Raw genomic sequence first — 15,018 nt, 5'->3', positions numbered from 1 at the left:
TGTATCTGCCTCTCTCTCTCTCTCTCGCTCTCTCTCCGCTTGCATGCCTGTTGGCTGTTTTGCCCACGGCGCGAGTCGTTGTTGTGTCTCCTGTGGCAGGTCGCAAACGCGGGGGCGTCTCTGCACTTTTTTATTTCTCGTTGTTGTTCTACGGGGGTAAAAAAAAAAAAGATTCTTGCGTTTTTTTTTCGTTTTTTTTTGTTCTCTCCTTCGCACGCCCATCTGTGGTGTAGCCATGCCGCTCTGCACGCACCCCGCCTCGGCGCAGTACTCGGACCGAGTGCGGGGAACAATCACGTGCACGCTCTGCGGCGACCTTGTGCAGGATCAGCAGTTTGAGCTGGATCCGGTGTTTGCCCGCGAGGAAAAGTCAAATGCACGGGGCCTGCGCTCACTTGGGCATCTTCGTCCCACACGGGGAGTCATTGGGGCGAGGATGCCGTCCGCCCGCCCTTCCATAGAGGTCGCTCGGCGTGGCATGGTTTCCATTGCGCGTCAGCTAGATATCAGCGATGACATGATTGAGATGGCGTTGGCTATATACAAGTTGGCGGTGGGCCTGAACGCGGTGTCCGGTGCTCGACCCGCCGTTTTGTCGGCCGTCCTCTACGCCGTGTGTCGTCGTGAACGGACCTCGCACATGATATACGACTTTTCCGAGGTGACGGGGGAAAGTCCGTATGAGATTTTGTCCTACATGCGTCAGATTTGCGAGGCGACGCACACCGAAGTGCCCGTCATCGACCCTTCCTGCATGGTGCACCGCTTTGCGGAGCAGATGGATTTAGGCGCCATGACAGGGCCCGTGGTGGTATGTGCGTTGAAGGTGCTTCGTGCCATGCGGGACGATTGGATCAGCTGTGGGAGGCGGCCTATGGGGGTTTGCGTTGCGGCTCTGCTCGTCGCATGCTACATGTTTAACATCCCGCGCTCCCCGGATGAGGTGTGTGGCTTTGTTCGCCTCACGGCTGGAACCATTGTGCGGCGCCTGGACGAGTTCGCATCCACAACAACGGCCGGGTTGCAAAGTATTGATGAGTACACGAAGAGTGAGGTTTCACTGCCTCCGTCGTTTAGTTCCTCCGGCCCGACTCCCGCCGACGCTGACGTGGATGCCGAAATGCGGAGGCTCTCAGCGACTTACTACGAGCTTGTGGCGGAGGCCAAGGTCTCCGCCCCCGCGACGGCAGAGCGCTGCGAGAAGTGGCGACGCTTCCTTGAGCGCCACTGTGAGCTGGAAAACACCACAGCCACGGAGGCGAACCTGGACCTGGCTAAGCTGTCGCCGCAGCAGCAGCTGCAGATACTCGGCCTTCCCAACACGAAGCCGATGGACCCGGAAAAGGTGCGGGAGAGTGTGCGGCGGGAGGAGGTGAAGATACTGCTGAAGCAGGAGCGCAGTGAGTCGGAGTGTGCCTCACAGCCCTCAAACGGGCTTTCGCAAATGCCTCCGCCGACACAGTTGGAGCCGCCAATGCGGCAGATGACGGCGTACTACCAAGAACTCATGAACCAAGACCCGAATGTTTTGGAACTTCGTCGGGAATTTGACTTTGCAGACGCGGGCGCGGACGACGGCCCTGCCCCAACTTTGCCCCTTCCGCCCAACGCAGCGGGAAGCGCGGCGACGCTGCCGGAGTCCCTTGCAGAGGCGCTGTACGATCGCGAAAGACGCTTCGCTTTGCCGTGGGAGTTTATCGTCTTGCAGGATCCTGCCCTGGAGGACACCACCGACCTGGACCCCTACCTGGTGCTGGACAACGAGGAACGACTGCGTCGCCAGAAGGTGGGGGAGGCCCTCTACGGGGAAGCCTGGGACCTCGGCAAGGCGCGCACGAAGGAGGAAATTGAGAAACTCGAGGAGTCGCGCACGACACGGAAGCGACGACGCGAGCCCATTAAGGAGCACGCAACCGTGCAGGATGCGTTAACGCGTGCATTGAGGGGCCGAGGCGCCGGATCCGTGAATGTATCGCATATTGATGAACTTGTGCCTGGTCTCACGAGCGAGTTTGACGGTGGGACGGAGGATGACTGGTTAAACGAATGAGGATTTGGGCCCTGCTCAGTGTTGATTCTTTCATGTTCTGTACCTGTCCTTCTCTCGCTGCGTCGGTGCGTGTGTGTGTTTGTTGGTGCTAAATTTAACTCCCCGTTGATGTTGCTCCGGCGTCTCGTTGTAACGAATTTCCCTCCTAAAGGTTCGTTGGAACCCGGGCTACGTGTGTGTGTGTGTATTTTCATGCATCCTTATATATATGTATATGTGCACATGTGTATATTCTTTGCTGTTACAATATCTTTGGGAGGTCGTCTGGCTTATTTTCTCCGTGCTTGTACAACTCTGCGCAAGAAGGGGGAAAAATATTTAACAGGGAAGGAGGGACAGTCTGTTCTTTTTTTTTTTTGGCGGTTGACCGACGTCCCTGTCCGGAGTCTGGTGGCGAGCGCGGATGGAGGGGAAGAACTGTTTTCGCACCAGGTGGTCGCAGTCGCCGCTGTACAGCGGTGGCAATGTCGCCTCCCTGCAGCTGCCGGCCCCGCGCGGGGTCTCCTCCGCGTCGTTGTCTTCGTCCGCGTCCGCGTCCGCGCCGGGCGAGGAGGGCCTTGTGATGGCCTGCGGCGACACCGTGAACGTGCTTCGCGCAAGCACGGGGGAGCTGTTGGCGTCGTACAAACTGCCGCTGGAGGACGTCATCCTTCGTGTGGATGCCGTGTCGATTATGCCTCGCGATGAGTCGACGCCTGGCACCGCCAACTGCGTTGCCGGGAATGGCAAGAAGCGAAGGCTTGACAAGGCGAAGGAAGAAACAAAAGCGGCGGAAGGAAACGACTCGGATCTGAGGAACCCATCACTCGATCCCTCTCCTACTGCGTCCGCGCCTTCCGGTAGTTACATTGCCGTAGGCACTCGAACCCTGCAGGTCTACGTGCTGCGGCTTGACCGCATCCATGAGGAGGGGGAGGCCAAAGACACCGCCTCCCCGGTGACTCCTTCCACCAGTCACAGCGAAGACTTCTCGTGTGCACTCACGCCGCTGCGTAGCTGGACGGCGGCTCAGCAGGCCATTGCCGTGGTTCAGTTCACCTTCAGTGGACGCTACCTTGTTTCTGGTTCCACCGATGGTGGGGTAAAAGTGTGGGATGTCTTTAATCACCACCTCACACATAATCTACGCATTCCTTCAGCTAGCCTCGTCCACTCCGTTTACGTTGACCCGACAGAAAAATTGCTCTGTGTGGCAAGCTTCGAAGGTCACGTAGCGGTGTTTGACTTTGTTGGCAAAACCCTTATTACGCACGGCCACCCTCACGTCTCGGCCGTGGAGGCGTTGTGTTTGACGCCTAACAATGAACACCTGTTTTCAATTGGGCGTGACCGCAAACTTGTCATCTGCGCAGTGGACTCACCCAAGCTAGAGGAGGTGCGTAGCTTTGTCGTGAAGGAGCACGTCACCAGTGCGGTGTTTGAGTCCCCCTTTCGACTGCACGTTGGCGCGGTTGACGGGACACTTGCCACCTACAGGGTTGGTGTCACGGAGCCTTTGCGGCTTGCGCGCCGAATGCGAGGGCACTCCGTGGGGGCCGACGGACCCGCAGACGATGAAGGGGCCATTCGAAGTTTGCTGGTTGCGCAGAGCCCCAAAGGGATGCAGGAGGCCGGGCCTCTGTACGGTTTGCTCGACGACGGCAACTCTTCGTCGCTCTACGCCGCTGACGCCGCCTTCAACATCTCGCTGCTTCGCCCCGACGCAGCGGGGAGCGGGTACAGCGCCGCCTCCACGCTGGTGGGATTCTTAGACCAGGTGCTGGACCTCAAGCCCTTTCCCCCCGGATTTCCGTTTCAGCGCGTCGTCGTAACAAATAGCAGAGACGTGCGCTGCTATCCGACGAGCGGCTGCTTTTCCTCCCAGACCCTGCGCGGGCACGAGGACATTGTGTTGACGTGCGCCGTTTCTGCCGACGCCGGCGTCATTGCCACCGCTGGGAAGGACCGCGAGATTCGCTTCTGGTCCACCGCCACGTGGGAAACCGTTGCGATTGGGCGCGGCGGCCACGAGGCCGACATCACCGCCATTGCCTTTAACGCCAAACAGTCGGAGAGCTTCATGGCGCTCTTCTCCGTAGGCGCCGACGAGAACCTGCGGCTCTGGGATGCCGGGGTGCACGTCGTCCCTGCGCTGCCGCATGCTGGGACGGCAGCGAAGCCGCCAACGGCGGCCACTCCCGTTGTCTTCGCACACCGCTCCGGCATTAACGCCGCCCACGAGGGTTCCATCCACGCGGTGGCGGTCGCCCCCAATGATCAGTACTTGGCAACCGCCGGTAAGGACAAGAACGTTCATCTGTGGAACTTCACTGGCAAAAAGCTCTTTCGAGAGGCCTCTTTGAAGGGCCATCGTCGTGCGGTGTCGTCGCTCTCGTTCTCTCCGAGTGACCGTGTGTTGGCGTCTGCGTCGAACGACGGAAGTATTCGTCTATGGTCCCTCATTTCCTTGACCTGTGTGAAGGCGCTGCAGGTGGACCGCAGCCCTGTATTGCAGGTGGCATTCTTTAATGGGGGAACACAACTTGTGACTGGAAACGCGGAGGGTGTCCTGCGTGTTTGGGCGATCGCCGAGTCGGAGGTGGTCTGGTCCGGCGAGACACACGAGGGCGGAGTGTGGGCGTTGAGTGTTGTGGAGCAGGTGCATGAGAGTGTCTTGCTCTTGTCGGGCTCCGCGGACGGGGTGTTGGTGGCCACCGAGGACTACACCTCAGAGGAGGCGGAACGCGTGCGCAGCGAGCGCCACGACGCGATACTGCAGGAGCAGGAGCTTGCCAACGCCCTGCGCAAGGGGCAATACACGGAGGCCTTCATGCTCGCGTTGCGGCTGAACCACCCACGAAACCTGCGGCAGGTTATCATGAGGTGGTCGGTAAAGGACCCACAGGAGTGTGAAGCCTCGCTGTGTCGCTCGATCCTTCCCTCGCTCAGCGAGGAGCAGCTGCTGCGGCTCCTGCAGTTTACACGCGAGTGGGTCACCAACGCCCGTTACTGCGGTGTCGCGAGCCTTGTGATGCACTCCGTCCTTGCGGCGTACCACTTCACGGCGTTGGCCGCCATGCCGGCGGTGCGCAGTATACTGGAGGCGCTTCTAGCGTACATGCAGCGACACAGTCAACGCCTCCACGAGGTCCTGCGGCGGACGTACTACATTGACTACGTGACTCGCTCGCTGGGTCCACTGACACTCACAACCGAGCCGCCTTTTCTTCGCGCTGCCGCCAACGTGGATGGAGTCCCGCAGAAACGGCAGCGCTCCGCCGAGGCTGTTTAGTCTCTCCTCGATTAAAGCGAAACAAAAAAAAAGAGAGGGAGGAAGAAAGGAATAAAAAGAAAAGAAACACACATACATATAGGCATGGATAGTTAAGCAAACAACGCCGTGAAAAAAAAAAGAAAAAAAATTGGGAGGCAAACAAGTAACAAACAACAGCCTCGTATATATGCGTATCTATGCCTCTTTAATGCTTTCCTCACCGAGGTCCATCTGTTGTTAAAAGAACACTACCGTCGTGGCCGGCCGCTTGGAATTGTTTTGTCTAACAACTCTCCAACTGCCGCCTTTTCTCATTTGTTTGAGAGTTATTTTTTTTTTATTTTTGTCTTTGATTTCTTTTGCTCTTTTTTTTTTCTTGTGGTTTCCATAACTAGGATTAGTGTGTGTGTGTGGGTCAGTGGGGGTGGGTGGGTGGGCGCGCGCTTTGTGTGGCAGGCTTTTCAGTTTGATCCGTGTCGCACCTCGTCTGCTGCGGGGTGGCGGTGGCTCGGCAGGCTCCCCTTTGCGCCGCGGTGAGGCGTTGAAGTTGAAGCAAGCGTGTGCGTCGGGCGGGGAGCGCGGCTCAATGGAGGCCTATCAGTCGCTGAGCAACCGGGTGGCCTCGATGGAGGATCTCCTGCGCAGGAGCGAGTCGGCCATGGTGATGGTGCTGCAGCGCCTGAAGGCGTTGGAGGAGCACGTCTCGGCGAGCGAGGCTCGCGGTCGAGGCGATCAAGCCACGCGGAGTGAGGAGTTGGCGTCTCGGATGAATAGGGGCTTTGAGAACCAAAACGGCAGAATGGAGGCAATGCAGGGCGCCCTGTCGCGTCAGGCTTCATCGGTGCAGGTGCTGGAGGAGCGCCTGCAGGGGACTTCTAAGGCGTTGGAGCAAAAGATGAATAGTGACATTGCTGGCTGCTATCAACGGCTGCAAGCCTTAGAGGGTTCGCTGATGTCAGCGTTACGCAACGTGGAGTCGATGCTGCAGTCACAGTCCTCTGCGACGAAGTCCTTGGAGCAGATTCTGCGGGGTGACATACAGTCTGTCCAGCAACACGCAAGTGGAGAGATTGTGGGGGTTCGTCAGCGTGTGGATGCGGTGGATAGTGCCCTGCGCGCTTCCCTGGCGGAGCTGCACAAATCCATGTCTGGTGATGTTAAGTTGTTAGCTGAAAGTCTACTTGCAAAAATGCAGTCCTCTGCTCAGTCGACAGAGGCCTCGCTTCTTGCACTAGATCAGAGAGTAAAGTCAGACATGCAATCTCTTCATGACTCCTTGGGGCACGATCTTGCGGCGGTTAGGCAGGGGTTAAATGCCGAAAATGCGAGCACGCAAGACGCCTTACGAGCTCTGTACACTACTTTGGCCAATGATGTCAAGAATGTGTCGTCTCGACAGCAGTCGTCGGAGGCAGCCCAACAGCTGGCATACCAGCAGCTCCGCGCCGAAGTCGCCGCGCAGCGGCAGCTGGTGGAAACAGTTGACTCAAACTGGCGCTCGAGTCTGACAAACCTTGGTGAGAAGGTGCAGGACGGATGGAAAAGCCACATGTCTCAATTGGTGGCCGTGGACGTCGGCCTTCAGCAAAGGTTTTCGCAGGTGAATGCCCAGGTGGAACAACTCGCGGCGCAGCTACGTCAAACCGTGGAGAGCCTAACGCATTCACTAGAGATTAAAATGAACTCCTTGGTGCATCTTCGTGAGGATGTCGTCGCTGGCCGGCAATCGCTGCGGGCGGTGCAGGATGAGCAGCAGCGCCTGCGTGAGGAAATTAGCGGGTTCTCCGCCATGCTGGAGCGCAGCGGCATGCAGCTGCGCTCGTTGATGGAGGCTGCGGTTCGGGTCTCTCACAGTGATCTGCTTGAACGCATAAAACCGCTTTCGAGCTACCGTTCTGAGATGCACAGCGCGATAGCGGCTGCCCTGAACAAAGTCTGGTCGGAGGCGCACGGCGCCTTTACCCCCCAGCGGGACATGGATGCCCTCCAGAGTCAGGTTCAGTTCCTTGACAATGCCGTGCGTAATGAGATATTACTGCTCATTGAGCGGACGCGGGCGTTGGAGCGCGGCGGAGAGGGGCAGCCGAGGCCCGCGAGCGTGACGGAGAACGCCGCGCCGTTGAACCCGGATCCGGGGGCCCTTGTACCGGCCTCCCTCTTCGGGGAGTTGAACAACGTCTGGGGGGAGCTTCGCAGCCTTCAGAACCGGCTCGGAATGCCCCGGGAGGAGGTTCTCGCTGCCATCAGCGACACCCGCAGACAGGTGCTTGACGCCACCCTGGAAATTGCAAAACAGCACGAAAACGAGGTACGCGATGTACTTGAGGAGATAAGGAAGGATGTTTCCGAGATGGTGCAGCGCCCCAGTAGGCCCCGCGAAGCTGACGCCAGAAGCGGCGATGCGGGCAACGACCACCAACCCAGGCGGACGGTGGTGCGTGTGTACTCCAAAACTCCCCCGCGCCCACCGCCGACCGAAGGGCTTCCCCCGCTAGTGAGGCTCAAGAAGCTACCCAACTCGCATTCAGTACTGGAGGTGCACCCAACACCAAGCGCAAGCGAACCAGCAGAAATGAATCCTTTTCCACCGGTGTCCCCGCAGCGAGATGCTGGGGCTGCCGCCCAGCTGCCGCCTCTGGTGCAGCTTCCGTCACCACCACAATTGGTGTCCGCTCCAACGTCGCTGTCTCCCGCCCGCTCAACTTCTTTCCATGGGGGCGAGCATAATGCGTAAAGGTGTGTACTCTTGGTTAACTGAAAGTGGAGTGGGCGGGGGAGTGTGTAAATGATGAGTATGCCGGACACGAAACGCAGCACTGAAAGTGCTGTCTATGCTATTTTGTCAGTACGTTAAAGGCCTCCCTTGCTTATGTATATAGCTGTTTTTCTTACCATGTACAAATAAACTTGCGCGTGTATGTGTGTGTGTGTGTGTTTTACTCATGACTACTACTTTATTGTTCATTATAGGCGTAGAACAGTAATTTTGTTTTTGTTCTTCTCCTGTCGTTGTATGTGTGGTCTGTTCCCCATCGCCTTGCTCCTACATTCGAGTTGGAAGAGTTCACTTCTTCCTGGCCCTTTTCTGCTCTGTATAACTGTCAACTTTTTCTTCCACCACCACCACCATCACCACCACTTTGGGTGACAAGTTATTTACTGCTTGGGCTACAGTGAGGCGAGTGCTAGGAGAGGAGCGCGACGTGCAATCAAAATCGACGCGGTCCAGCTGGGCCAAACTTTTTTTTTTCTTGCTTGTCTAGTTAACTATTGGTTCTTTGAATCCTTCTCTTGTATGCACTTGTACTTAATCCTGTTTCTCTTCGTGTGGCCACTGACTTTATGACTTTCTTGCTTTTTTTTTTATTCCCCCCCCCTTCGATATGTATATATATATATCTGTGCGGTTGCCTGCTTGCTTCTGTGGGCTTGCGCTTTTTTTTGTTGCGCGGCGGTTCTTTGCTTCCGTGGAATTTGGGCGGTGCACAACGCCAGAGGTCCATCAGCTCTCCATCGTTCGTGAGAATGGGGCGAAACAAGAAGGGCAAGCCCACGGCCGCGCACGAGGCGGAGGAGGTGCTGAGCGAAGCCTCCTCCGCCCACTCCGACGCGGCATCCGCGGAAGAGCAGCCCGTCGCCAAGGCGAAGGTGTACCACGGCAACAAGCTTGGCAGGACGGCCGGTGGCAAGGCTAAGAAGGAGGGACAGGCGCAGCCGCCACCGCGGACGGCGGCGCAGGGGTCGAGCACGGAAAAGGATAAAGCAGCGGAGGGTGTAGGAGCTAACAGGAAGGCGGAGGGAAACGCCGTAGACTTGGCGGCTGGCTTACCGGAGCAACTGGAGGAAGATCTCGCGGTCTCGCGCTTTGAACCAGTGGAGGTGCTTTACTGCCCCATTTGCACCTTTCCTGCCGAGATGTGCGAGTACAGTGGAATGTACGAGCAGTGCCGCCCGTGGCTGCTTGAACATGCGAAGGAACTCGCTGAGGCAGAAGAGCGCGGCCGCAAGCGACGTGCGTTGACGGAGCGGGAGCGTCTGGAGCGGCTTGTGCAGGGCCGCGGCACAAAAAAGGCAATTGAACGCATCGTCCTCTTGGAATTGGCGCAGCGTAAGGGGCGCAAGATGACCACCTCCGTAAAGGGCCTGGATCTATTTGGCTTCAACCTGAAGGACGTCTCGCGGGAGTGGAAGAAGTTGTTTTCCTGCGGGGCCGGCGTGACGTCCTCGGAGGAGTCGAAGCAAAGCTCCATTGATATTCAGGGCAACGTGGTGGCCCAACTCATTGAGCTGCTGCCGGAGCGCTACAACATCCCCAAAGCCGCCATCTATCAGATGGAGGAGAAGAAGAAGGTGAAGTGCTACAGTGAGGCCAAGTGAGAGCTGGAGGAGGAAAAGAAGGCGATGGAGAAGCGGCGAGAGAGCGAGGCGGTGGACTTCACGGGCTTAACAGAAGCCGGCACATTGCCTTTTTTTTTTCCTTTTTTCCGTCTTTGATCCGGTGTCGGTGGAGGCGATTCTTTACAAGGGGATTAATGTTCATTAAACCCAAGCAAGGAGGTCTCGCAGAGCGGAGGGGGATTGCAATAGTAATACCGGCGCTGCCGCAGCTGCAGCAAAACTTCACTGATGAAATGTTTCCCGATGCGTGGTCTTCTGCTGCTTCTCTTTTTTTTTTTGTCCCGTTGCATGTGTGTGTGTGTGTTCTCCCCGTGTGTGTGCGTGCGTGCATGCGATAGCTAGGATAAGGGAATACACAAGGACTTGAATTGTGGGTCGCGACGTGGATTCTTCTAGATATAGCTATATAGCCTTCTTCTTTCGTCTACAGTCTCTCCTTGAGCATATGCGTGCTGATATATAAATTGTTTGGTTTGACTTTTTGTTTTGTTTTGTTTTTCTCTCTACGCGCCTCACTTGCCCTACTGATGCCACTGAACTACCTCAAACGTCTATTGCTCTCTGCAGTTGTTTCGGAGGGTTCACGGGCGCCGATCATCGAGCGCGTGGCGAAGAAGACGGCACGGTTGGAGCGTGACGCGCCAGAGAAGATAGCGGTTTGGGCACGTGCCGCGTATGTGGAGGCGAGAAAGGATGCTGAGGCCCTGTGGGATAGGCTGAGCAAAGACTCTGAACAGGAGACAGAGACAAGGCGAGTGGAAGGAGCCAAGAGTCTGCCGCACAACAGACGGAAGTAGGCGCCATCACGATTGCGTATGACGTGCAGCACCTCTGCGTGGTGGCGGCATTGCCTGTTTGACGGCTGGATGGTGTGATATTGTGGGAGTACTGCCCTCTGAGTTATCATGAAGTATATCCGTTTTTTTTTCTTGAGTCCTTTTTTTTATTGATGTTCCCAATGCTCACTTTATATATATATATACAGAGAGAGAGAGATGGGTCCACTTCCGCGTTTCCTTTCTGCTTTTTCTGGGGCGGCAGAAATAGTGCGGCCCAGTTTGCAGCTAGACGGTGACTGGACAATGTGTACTATGCAGGAGTATGTCCAGCTTATCGGTGATGCCGTGAGTGACGCTGACGCCGCCAGGTTGGCCGAGGAGGCCATTAACGCACCCTTGCTTTTCTTCTACGGCTCCCTCTTGGAGCTTCCCTCGGTGCAGAATTTCCGTAGCAATCCCCTGTTTGCGTGGATCCCACAAGTGCTGGAGGTCCTGTGCTACGGGGTGGTGGATGAGCTGCGTCGTCTCCCTGATGCAGTGCAGGCCCACCTGACGCCGTTGCTGTACCAAAAAATGAATAAGTTGTCCGTCCTCTCCCTCTGCGGCCGCGATGACATGAGTGGTGGTCTCCGCATCCGAGCGGTGCAGGAGACCATCGGCGCCGCCGTGCCCTCCGAGGCGGAAGCGTTGCTTATTGACATGATGTCTGACGGGCTGTTGCGTGGCCGCATTGACCAACGCGGCGGGGTGGTGGTTCTGCAGCAGTTCGAGGCGCGGGAGGTGCGGCTCGAGGACGTTGCGAAGCTGCGGGAAAAGCTGGAGGCGTGGTGCCGCAGCTGCGATGCGCAGCTTGAGATGCTGCTGAAGGTGATGGAGGCGTGAACGAGGGGGAAAAGAGGCGGCGGCGAGAAACTCTTTTTTCCCTCCTCTCATTCAACAAATATATATGCGTGTATGTGTGTGCGTGTGCGTGTAAAGTGAAAGGCAACAGGACCCAACATCTTATGGCGCTCTTCCCCCTCTCGCCCTCTCGCTTTCTCCCTCTGTCCATGAAAACACGAATATATATATATATATACGCACATGCTTCAACGGCACCAACCGAACAGGATGGGTGCGACAAAAGGGATAATTGGCAAGGTGCTTTTGTTTGTATGCCGCTTTGCCGCGGGGTTGACACGGAGCGTGACTCTTTACCGCTGACGGTGGAGGAACTCGTGGAAAGCTACCAGCACACCCGGCAACTTAATGAGGAGCTCTGTGCCTTCATCGACAATATTCGTGTAGGATGTAATAGCATCGCAGAAAATTCCCCCCATGCTACGCAGGCGCTTCGTGAGCTCCTCGCAGCTGCCTCTCGTGGAAGCACCGCTGTTGCCTCTCCCATTAGGGCTAGCCAAGTAAACGGCAGCGGCGTGTCCAGCAAAGGCCCGGGCAGCACTTGCACTGTTGCTGCTGGCGATGTGTTAGAGGGCGTGGTGGTAAAGGGCAAAATGAAAAGTGAAGTGTCAGAGGCAACTGCGAAAGGTTCGACAAAGTCACGCTTTTTGCGGTTTGTGGAAGAGGCTAAGCATGACTACAAGGAGGAATGTGGCGTCTTGCGGGTAAAGCTGTTGGCAATGGAGAGTGGTCAAAAGCTGTTGCTGCAGGCCCAGCAAAAGCTGCGGGAGCAGGAGAAGAAGACTGCGACGTGCGTGTCGGCGCTAGAAGCGTGCCGCAATGAACTGGCTGCGGTTCGTTCTCAGTGCAGTCTTCTTGTGGGCGTACTCAACGACGGTGAGGTCACCGCCGTCGCCGCCGCCGCCGCCGTTTCTCCCGTGCAGCACGTTATCCAGCAGGCTAGTGACCGCAATGCGCCGCAGAGCTGCGAGTGTGACGGGCTCACCACACAGGCGGAGCCCGCGGCGGCTACGGGTGATTCGCTGCGCTCCCTTACAGCCCGTTTAGTCCAGACAGAAATGGACCTCCAGAAGTCCCAGGCGGCAGCAAAATCGCTTCAAGGCGAGTTTAGGAAGCTCGAGTACGGTAACGGTCAGCTTAACGAGCGGCTGGAGACACTGACGGCCGAGCGCGACGCGCTGCAGTTGCACAACAGGCAGCTGGAGGGGCAGTTACATCGCTTGCTGTCTTTGCTCCACGACCATCCCGAGTCGCGGCAGGCGATGCACGCGGGTGAAGGGGCGGATGCCGTGGCGGCGTGTAGGGCTGAGGAAGAGGCGGAGAGGGTTAAATTGCGGGAAAGCGTGCAGCGGCTTCGTTGCGAGAACCGCGCGCTTCAGAACTCAGTTCTGCAGCTTCAGCGGCAGGTCAATGATTCTGAGTTGCGGACAGAGGAGATGTACTCTGCGGGCAACGAGGATGTTTTACAGCTTAAGGAGGATATGGCGCGCCTTCGCGAAGCCCTGCGGGAGAGGCAGTTCGCACTCGAACAGACTCGCTGTGATGGAAAAAGGGCGGCGACGCAGTGGGAGCTGCTGGATAAGGTGCACCGCACAGTGATTCACCACATCTCGACACGGCTGGTGTGCGAAGTTTCCAGACAGTTTGTCCCGTCGTCCCTCGGCGACACGTCTGCAACAACCCCCGCCCCGAACCCTACAGCCGCTGCCAGGGCGCAAAGGGACGAAGCAGCATCAGTGTCCGATGCCGTGGCTGCACAAGCACCTGAAACTGGGGAGCTGCAAGAAGCAGTGACAGCAGTAGTGGTTGAACCTTTCTGCAGCCAGGCCAGCAATGACACGCGTGTCCAGGAGCTCCTTTCGAGGCTTGAAGCGAAGGAGTCGGAACACCGTTTGGCGTTGAAGCACTGGCAACAGGTGAACCAGGAACTGCGCTCCGCCCTCGCGAACTCGCAAGAAGAACTAAAGCAATGGGAAGCTCGCAGCAGGGCCTTGGAACGGGCGAAAAGCTCTTCTGTTGCCCACGCTACGACACCTTCACAGAGGGGTGTTGCCGAAATTCATGGGGCCTGCACTGGAGATGATTCGGCAAGGGACCAAACAACCCTCTCGCGGGAGCATGCGAGTATATTCGGTGGGAAGCAAATGAGTGCAGAAAATGAGGCCCATCTTCGACTTGTGGTGGAGACGCAGAGGGAAACTTCCTCCAATAATGCCATTTTGCAGGATTCTCGCTGGCGCTGCGCCACTGTGAAGCGGGGAGACACGAGGAACTTGGCGGCTGTAAACGTCCCATCCGCGAGTGCTGCTGCATCTTCGGCGATGACGCATCTTTCTTCTGGTGCTGTTGACTTGTCCAGTGCCTTTCCAATTCGCAACCTCCAGCGCATGTTGCACGATGTCCTGCAGGAGAACCTGACCCTTGCAGCTAGGGTTAAGGAGCTTGAGGCCAGATGAGCGCTTATCGGCTGGTCGGATGCCCCTGGCTCGTTGTTGGTGGGAGCGGGTTAACCAGTACTTTTGCTTCCCATGCACTGAAGTCGACGATCAAACAGTGAGGGGAGGAGACCAAAAGAGTATAGAAGATGAAGAATGGAAATGTCTTTCTTTCATATGTATTTGTATGTAGTTGTTTTCTTTCCTTTTCTTCTTGTGTTGCTCTTGTTTTTCTTTGTGCCCGTCCTCTCACATGGCATGAGGTCCTTTTTGTTGTTGTTGGTGTTGTTGCTCTTGTTCTGTTTTTGTTTTCGCCAGTTGTGTGTGTGCGTTTTTTTTCCTCCCCCCCCCCTTTATTCGCGTCTCTTGTGGAGTGGCCTGCTTCCCCACGTGGGCGGCTTTGTCGTCCTGTTTTGATCCGGGCCTCTCCGCCGCTCCTTCCTTCACCGTCTTTTTCTGCCTCTTTCTTTCCTTCTTTGCCCGCGCGACTTGTTTTTCCCGCGTCGTTTGTGCCGTCGCCCCTTCGAGTTGGTTGGTGCCTCGTGGGAGCTGCGGTGCGAAGCGAAGCGAAGGAATCCCTCCGATGGCCTCCTCCTCGGTGAGGGCCATGATGGCGAAGGCGGCGACGACGTCTCCGGCCTTCTTTAGCGACAGCAACTCCGTGCAGGGGCGGAAGGAGCGGAAGGACGCGATACGGCGGGAGCGGAAGGAGCGTGGCGCGACCCTGTCGCAGTGGTACGGGATGCGGAAGGCGAACCTTGGCGCGGAGCAGCGACGCGAGCTGGAGCTGCTGCACTTCCGCAACTTCGTCAACCCCGAACTGAAGCACCAGGCGCCGAAAAAGAGCAGCAATGAGCAAACCGAATTCGTGGAGTTTGGCTTCTTCGCTGGCACGGGGCGAAACAAACGGCGCCGCCTCAAGTCATTCGCAGACGAGTGGATTGCGGAGAATCCCGAGTTGGAGCAGGTGGTGGCAAAGCGGCTGAAGCGAAACGTGCGGCTGAACCGCAAGACAAAGCAAATTGTGGCAAAAAAAGCCGCAAGAGAGGCGGCTCGTGCGAAGGCTAAAAAAACGACGAAACGACCCAAAAAGAAGGAGTTGCTCTTCTGAGGCCTTGGACCGGTCGTACATGGTGAATTTAGGCACGACAAGCAATAAAGTGAAAGTCGTTTAATTTTTACCCCTGTTTCCCGCTCGGACCT

At 57.0% G+C, this 15,018-nt stretch overlaps 8 protein-coding genes across 8 annotated transcripts, besides 12 other annotated features; 7 read left to right on the top strand and 1 right to left on the bottom strand.

The window, feature by feature from the left end:
- Positions 1-9: 9 nt before the first annotated feature.
- Positions 10-36: a microsatellite.
- Positions 37-235: 199 nt separating this feature from the next.
- Positions 236-2,050, top strand: Tco025E_06378 (transcription factor; the record flags this gene model as incomplete). The annotated part of the gene is made up of 1 exon (XM_029373255.1): positions 236-2,050. The coding sequence occupies one exon, from the start codon at positions 236-238 to the stop codon at positions 2,048-2,050; it is 1,815 nt and encodes a 604-aa protein (XP_029226652.1).
- A 403-nt stretch (positions 2,051-2,453) lies between these two features.
- On the top strand, positions 2,454-5,321 carry Tco025E_06377 (U3 small nucleolar RNA-associated protein 13; the record flags this gene model as incomplete). Its single annotated transcript, XM_029373254.1, has 1 exon — positions 2,454-5,321. The coding sequence occupies one exon, from the start codon at positions 2,454-2,456 to the stop codon at positions 5,319-5,321; it is 2,868 nt and encodes a 955-aa protein (XP_029226651.1).
- Positions 5,322-5,339: 18 nt separating this feature from the next.
- Positions 5,340-5,388: a microsatellite.
- Positions 5,389-5,432: 44 nt separating this feature from the next.
- Positions 5,433-5,451: a microsatellite.
- Positions 5,452-5,703: 252 nt separating this feature from the next.
- Positions 5,704-5,755: a microsatellite.
- Positions 5,756-5,889: 134 nt separating this feature from the next.
- On the top strand, positions 5,890-8,037 carry Tco025E_06376 (putative 60S ribosomal protein L7a; the record flags this gene model as incomplete). The annotated part of the gene is made up of 1 exon (XM_029373253.1): positions 5,890-8,037. One exon carries the CDS (start codon positions 5,890-5,892, stop codon positions 8,035-8,037), a length of 2,148 nt encoding a protein of 715 aa, XP_029226650.1.
- Positions 8,038-8,216: 179 nt separating this feature from the next.
- Positions 8,217-8,238: a microsatellite.
- Positions 8,239-8,417: 179 nt separating this feature from the next.
- Positions 8,418-8,442: a microsatellite.
- Positions 8,443-8,828: 386 nt separating this feature from the next.
- Tco025E_06375 (uncharacterized protein) lies at positions 8,829-9,680 on the top strand (the record flags this gene model as incomplete). Its single annotated transcript, XM_029373252.1, has 1 exon — positions 8,829-9,680. The coding sequence occupies one exon, from the start codon at positions 8,829-8,831 to the stop codon at positions 9,678-9,680; it is 852 nt and encodes a 283-aa protein (XP_029226649.1).
- Positions 9,681-9,990: 310 nt separating this feature from the next.
- Positions 9,991-10,035: a microsatellite.
- Positions 10,036-10,165: 130 nt separating this feature from the next.
- Positions 10,166-10,199: a sequence feature (A-rich).
- A 40-nt stretch (positions 10,200-10,239) lies between these two features.
- Tco025E_06374 (uncharacterized protein) lies at positions 10,240-10,608 on the bottom strand (the record flags this gene model as incomplete). Its single annotated transcript, XM_029373251.1, has 1 exon — positions 10,240-10,608. One exon carries the CDS (start codon positions 10,606-10,608, stop codon positions 10,240-10,242), a length of 369 nt encoding a protein of 122 aa, XP_029226648.1.
- Positions 10,609-10,696: 88 nt separating this feature from the next.
- Positions 10,697-11,362, top strand: Tco025E_06373 (COP9 signalosome complex subunit 7, variant; the record flags this gene model as incomplete). Its single annotated transcript, XM_029373250.1, has 1 exon — positions 10,697-11,362. The coding sequence occupies one exon, from the start codon at positions 10,697-10,699 to the stop codon at positions 11,360-11,362; it is 666 nt and encodes a 221-aa protein (XP_029226647.1).
- A 65-nt stretch (positions 11,363-11,427) lies between these two features.
- Positions 11,428-11,454: a microsatellite.
- An 87-nt stretch (positions 11,455-11,541) lies between these two features.
- Positions 11,542-11,558: a microsatellite.
- A 76-nt stretch (positions 11,559-11,634) lies between these two features.
- Positions 11,635-13,836, top strand: Tco025E_06372 (putative sigma-adaptin 3, putative,adaptor complex AP-3 small subunit; the record flags this gene model as incomplete). The annotated part of the gene is made up of 1 exon (XM_029373249.1): positions 11,635-13,836. One exon carries the CDS (start codon positions 11,635-11,637, stop codon positions 13,834-13,836), a length of 2,202 nt encoding a protein of 733 aa, XP_029226646.1.
- Positions 13,837-13,993: 157 nt separating this feature from the next.
- Positions 13,994-14,055: a sequence feature (A-rich).
- Positions 14,056-14,082: 27 nt separating this feature from the next.
- Positions 14,083-14,125: a microsatellite.
- A 273-nt stretch (positions 14,126-14,398) lies between these two features.
- Positions 14,399-14,926, top strand: Tco025E_06371 (nucleolus protein required for cell viability; the record flags this gene model as incomplete). The annotated part of the gene is made up of 1 exon (XM_029373248.1): positions 14,399-14,926. The coding sequence occupies one exon, from the start codon at positions 14,399-14,401 to the stop codon at positions 14,924-14,926; it is 528 nt and encodes a 175-aa protein (XP_029226645.1).
- Between the last annotated feature and the right edge of the window lie 92 nt (positions 14,927-15,018).

Source organism: Trypanosoma conorhini (assembly GCF_003719485.1).
Source record: "Trypanosoma conorhini strain 025E chromosome Unknown Tco_14.4_contig_00426, whole genome shotgun sequence".
Lineage (NCBI taxonomy): Eukaryota > Euglenozoa > Kinetoplastea > Trypanosomatida > Trypanosomatidae > Trypanosoma > Trypanosoma conorhini.
The sequence above is the reverse complement of the archived record's forward strand: the minus strand, read 5'-3'. Positions and strand labels throughout refer to the sequence as shown.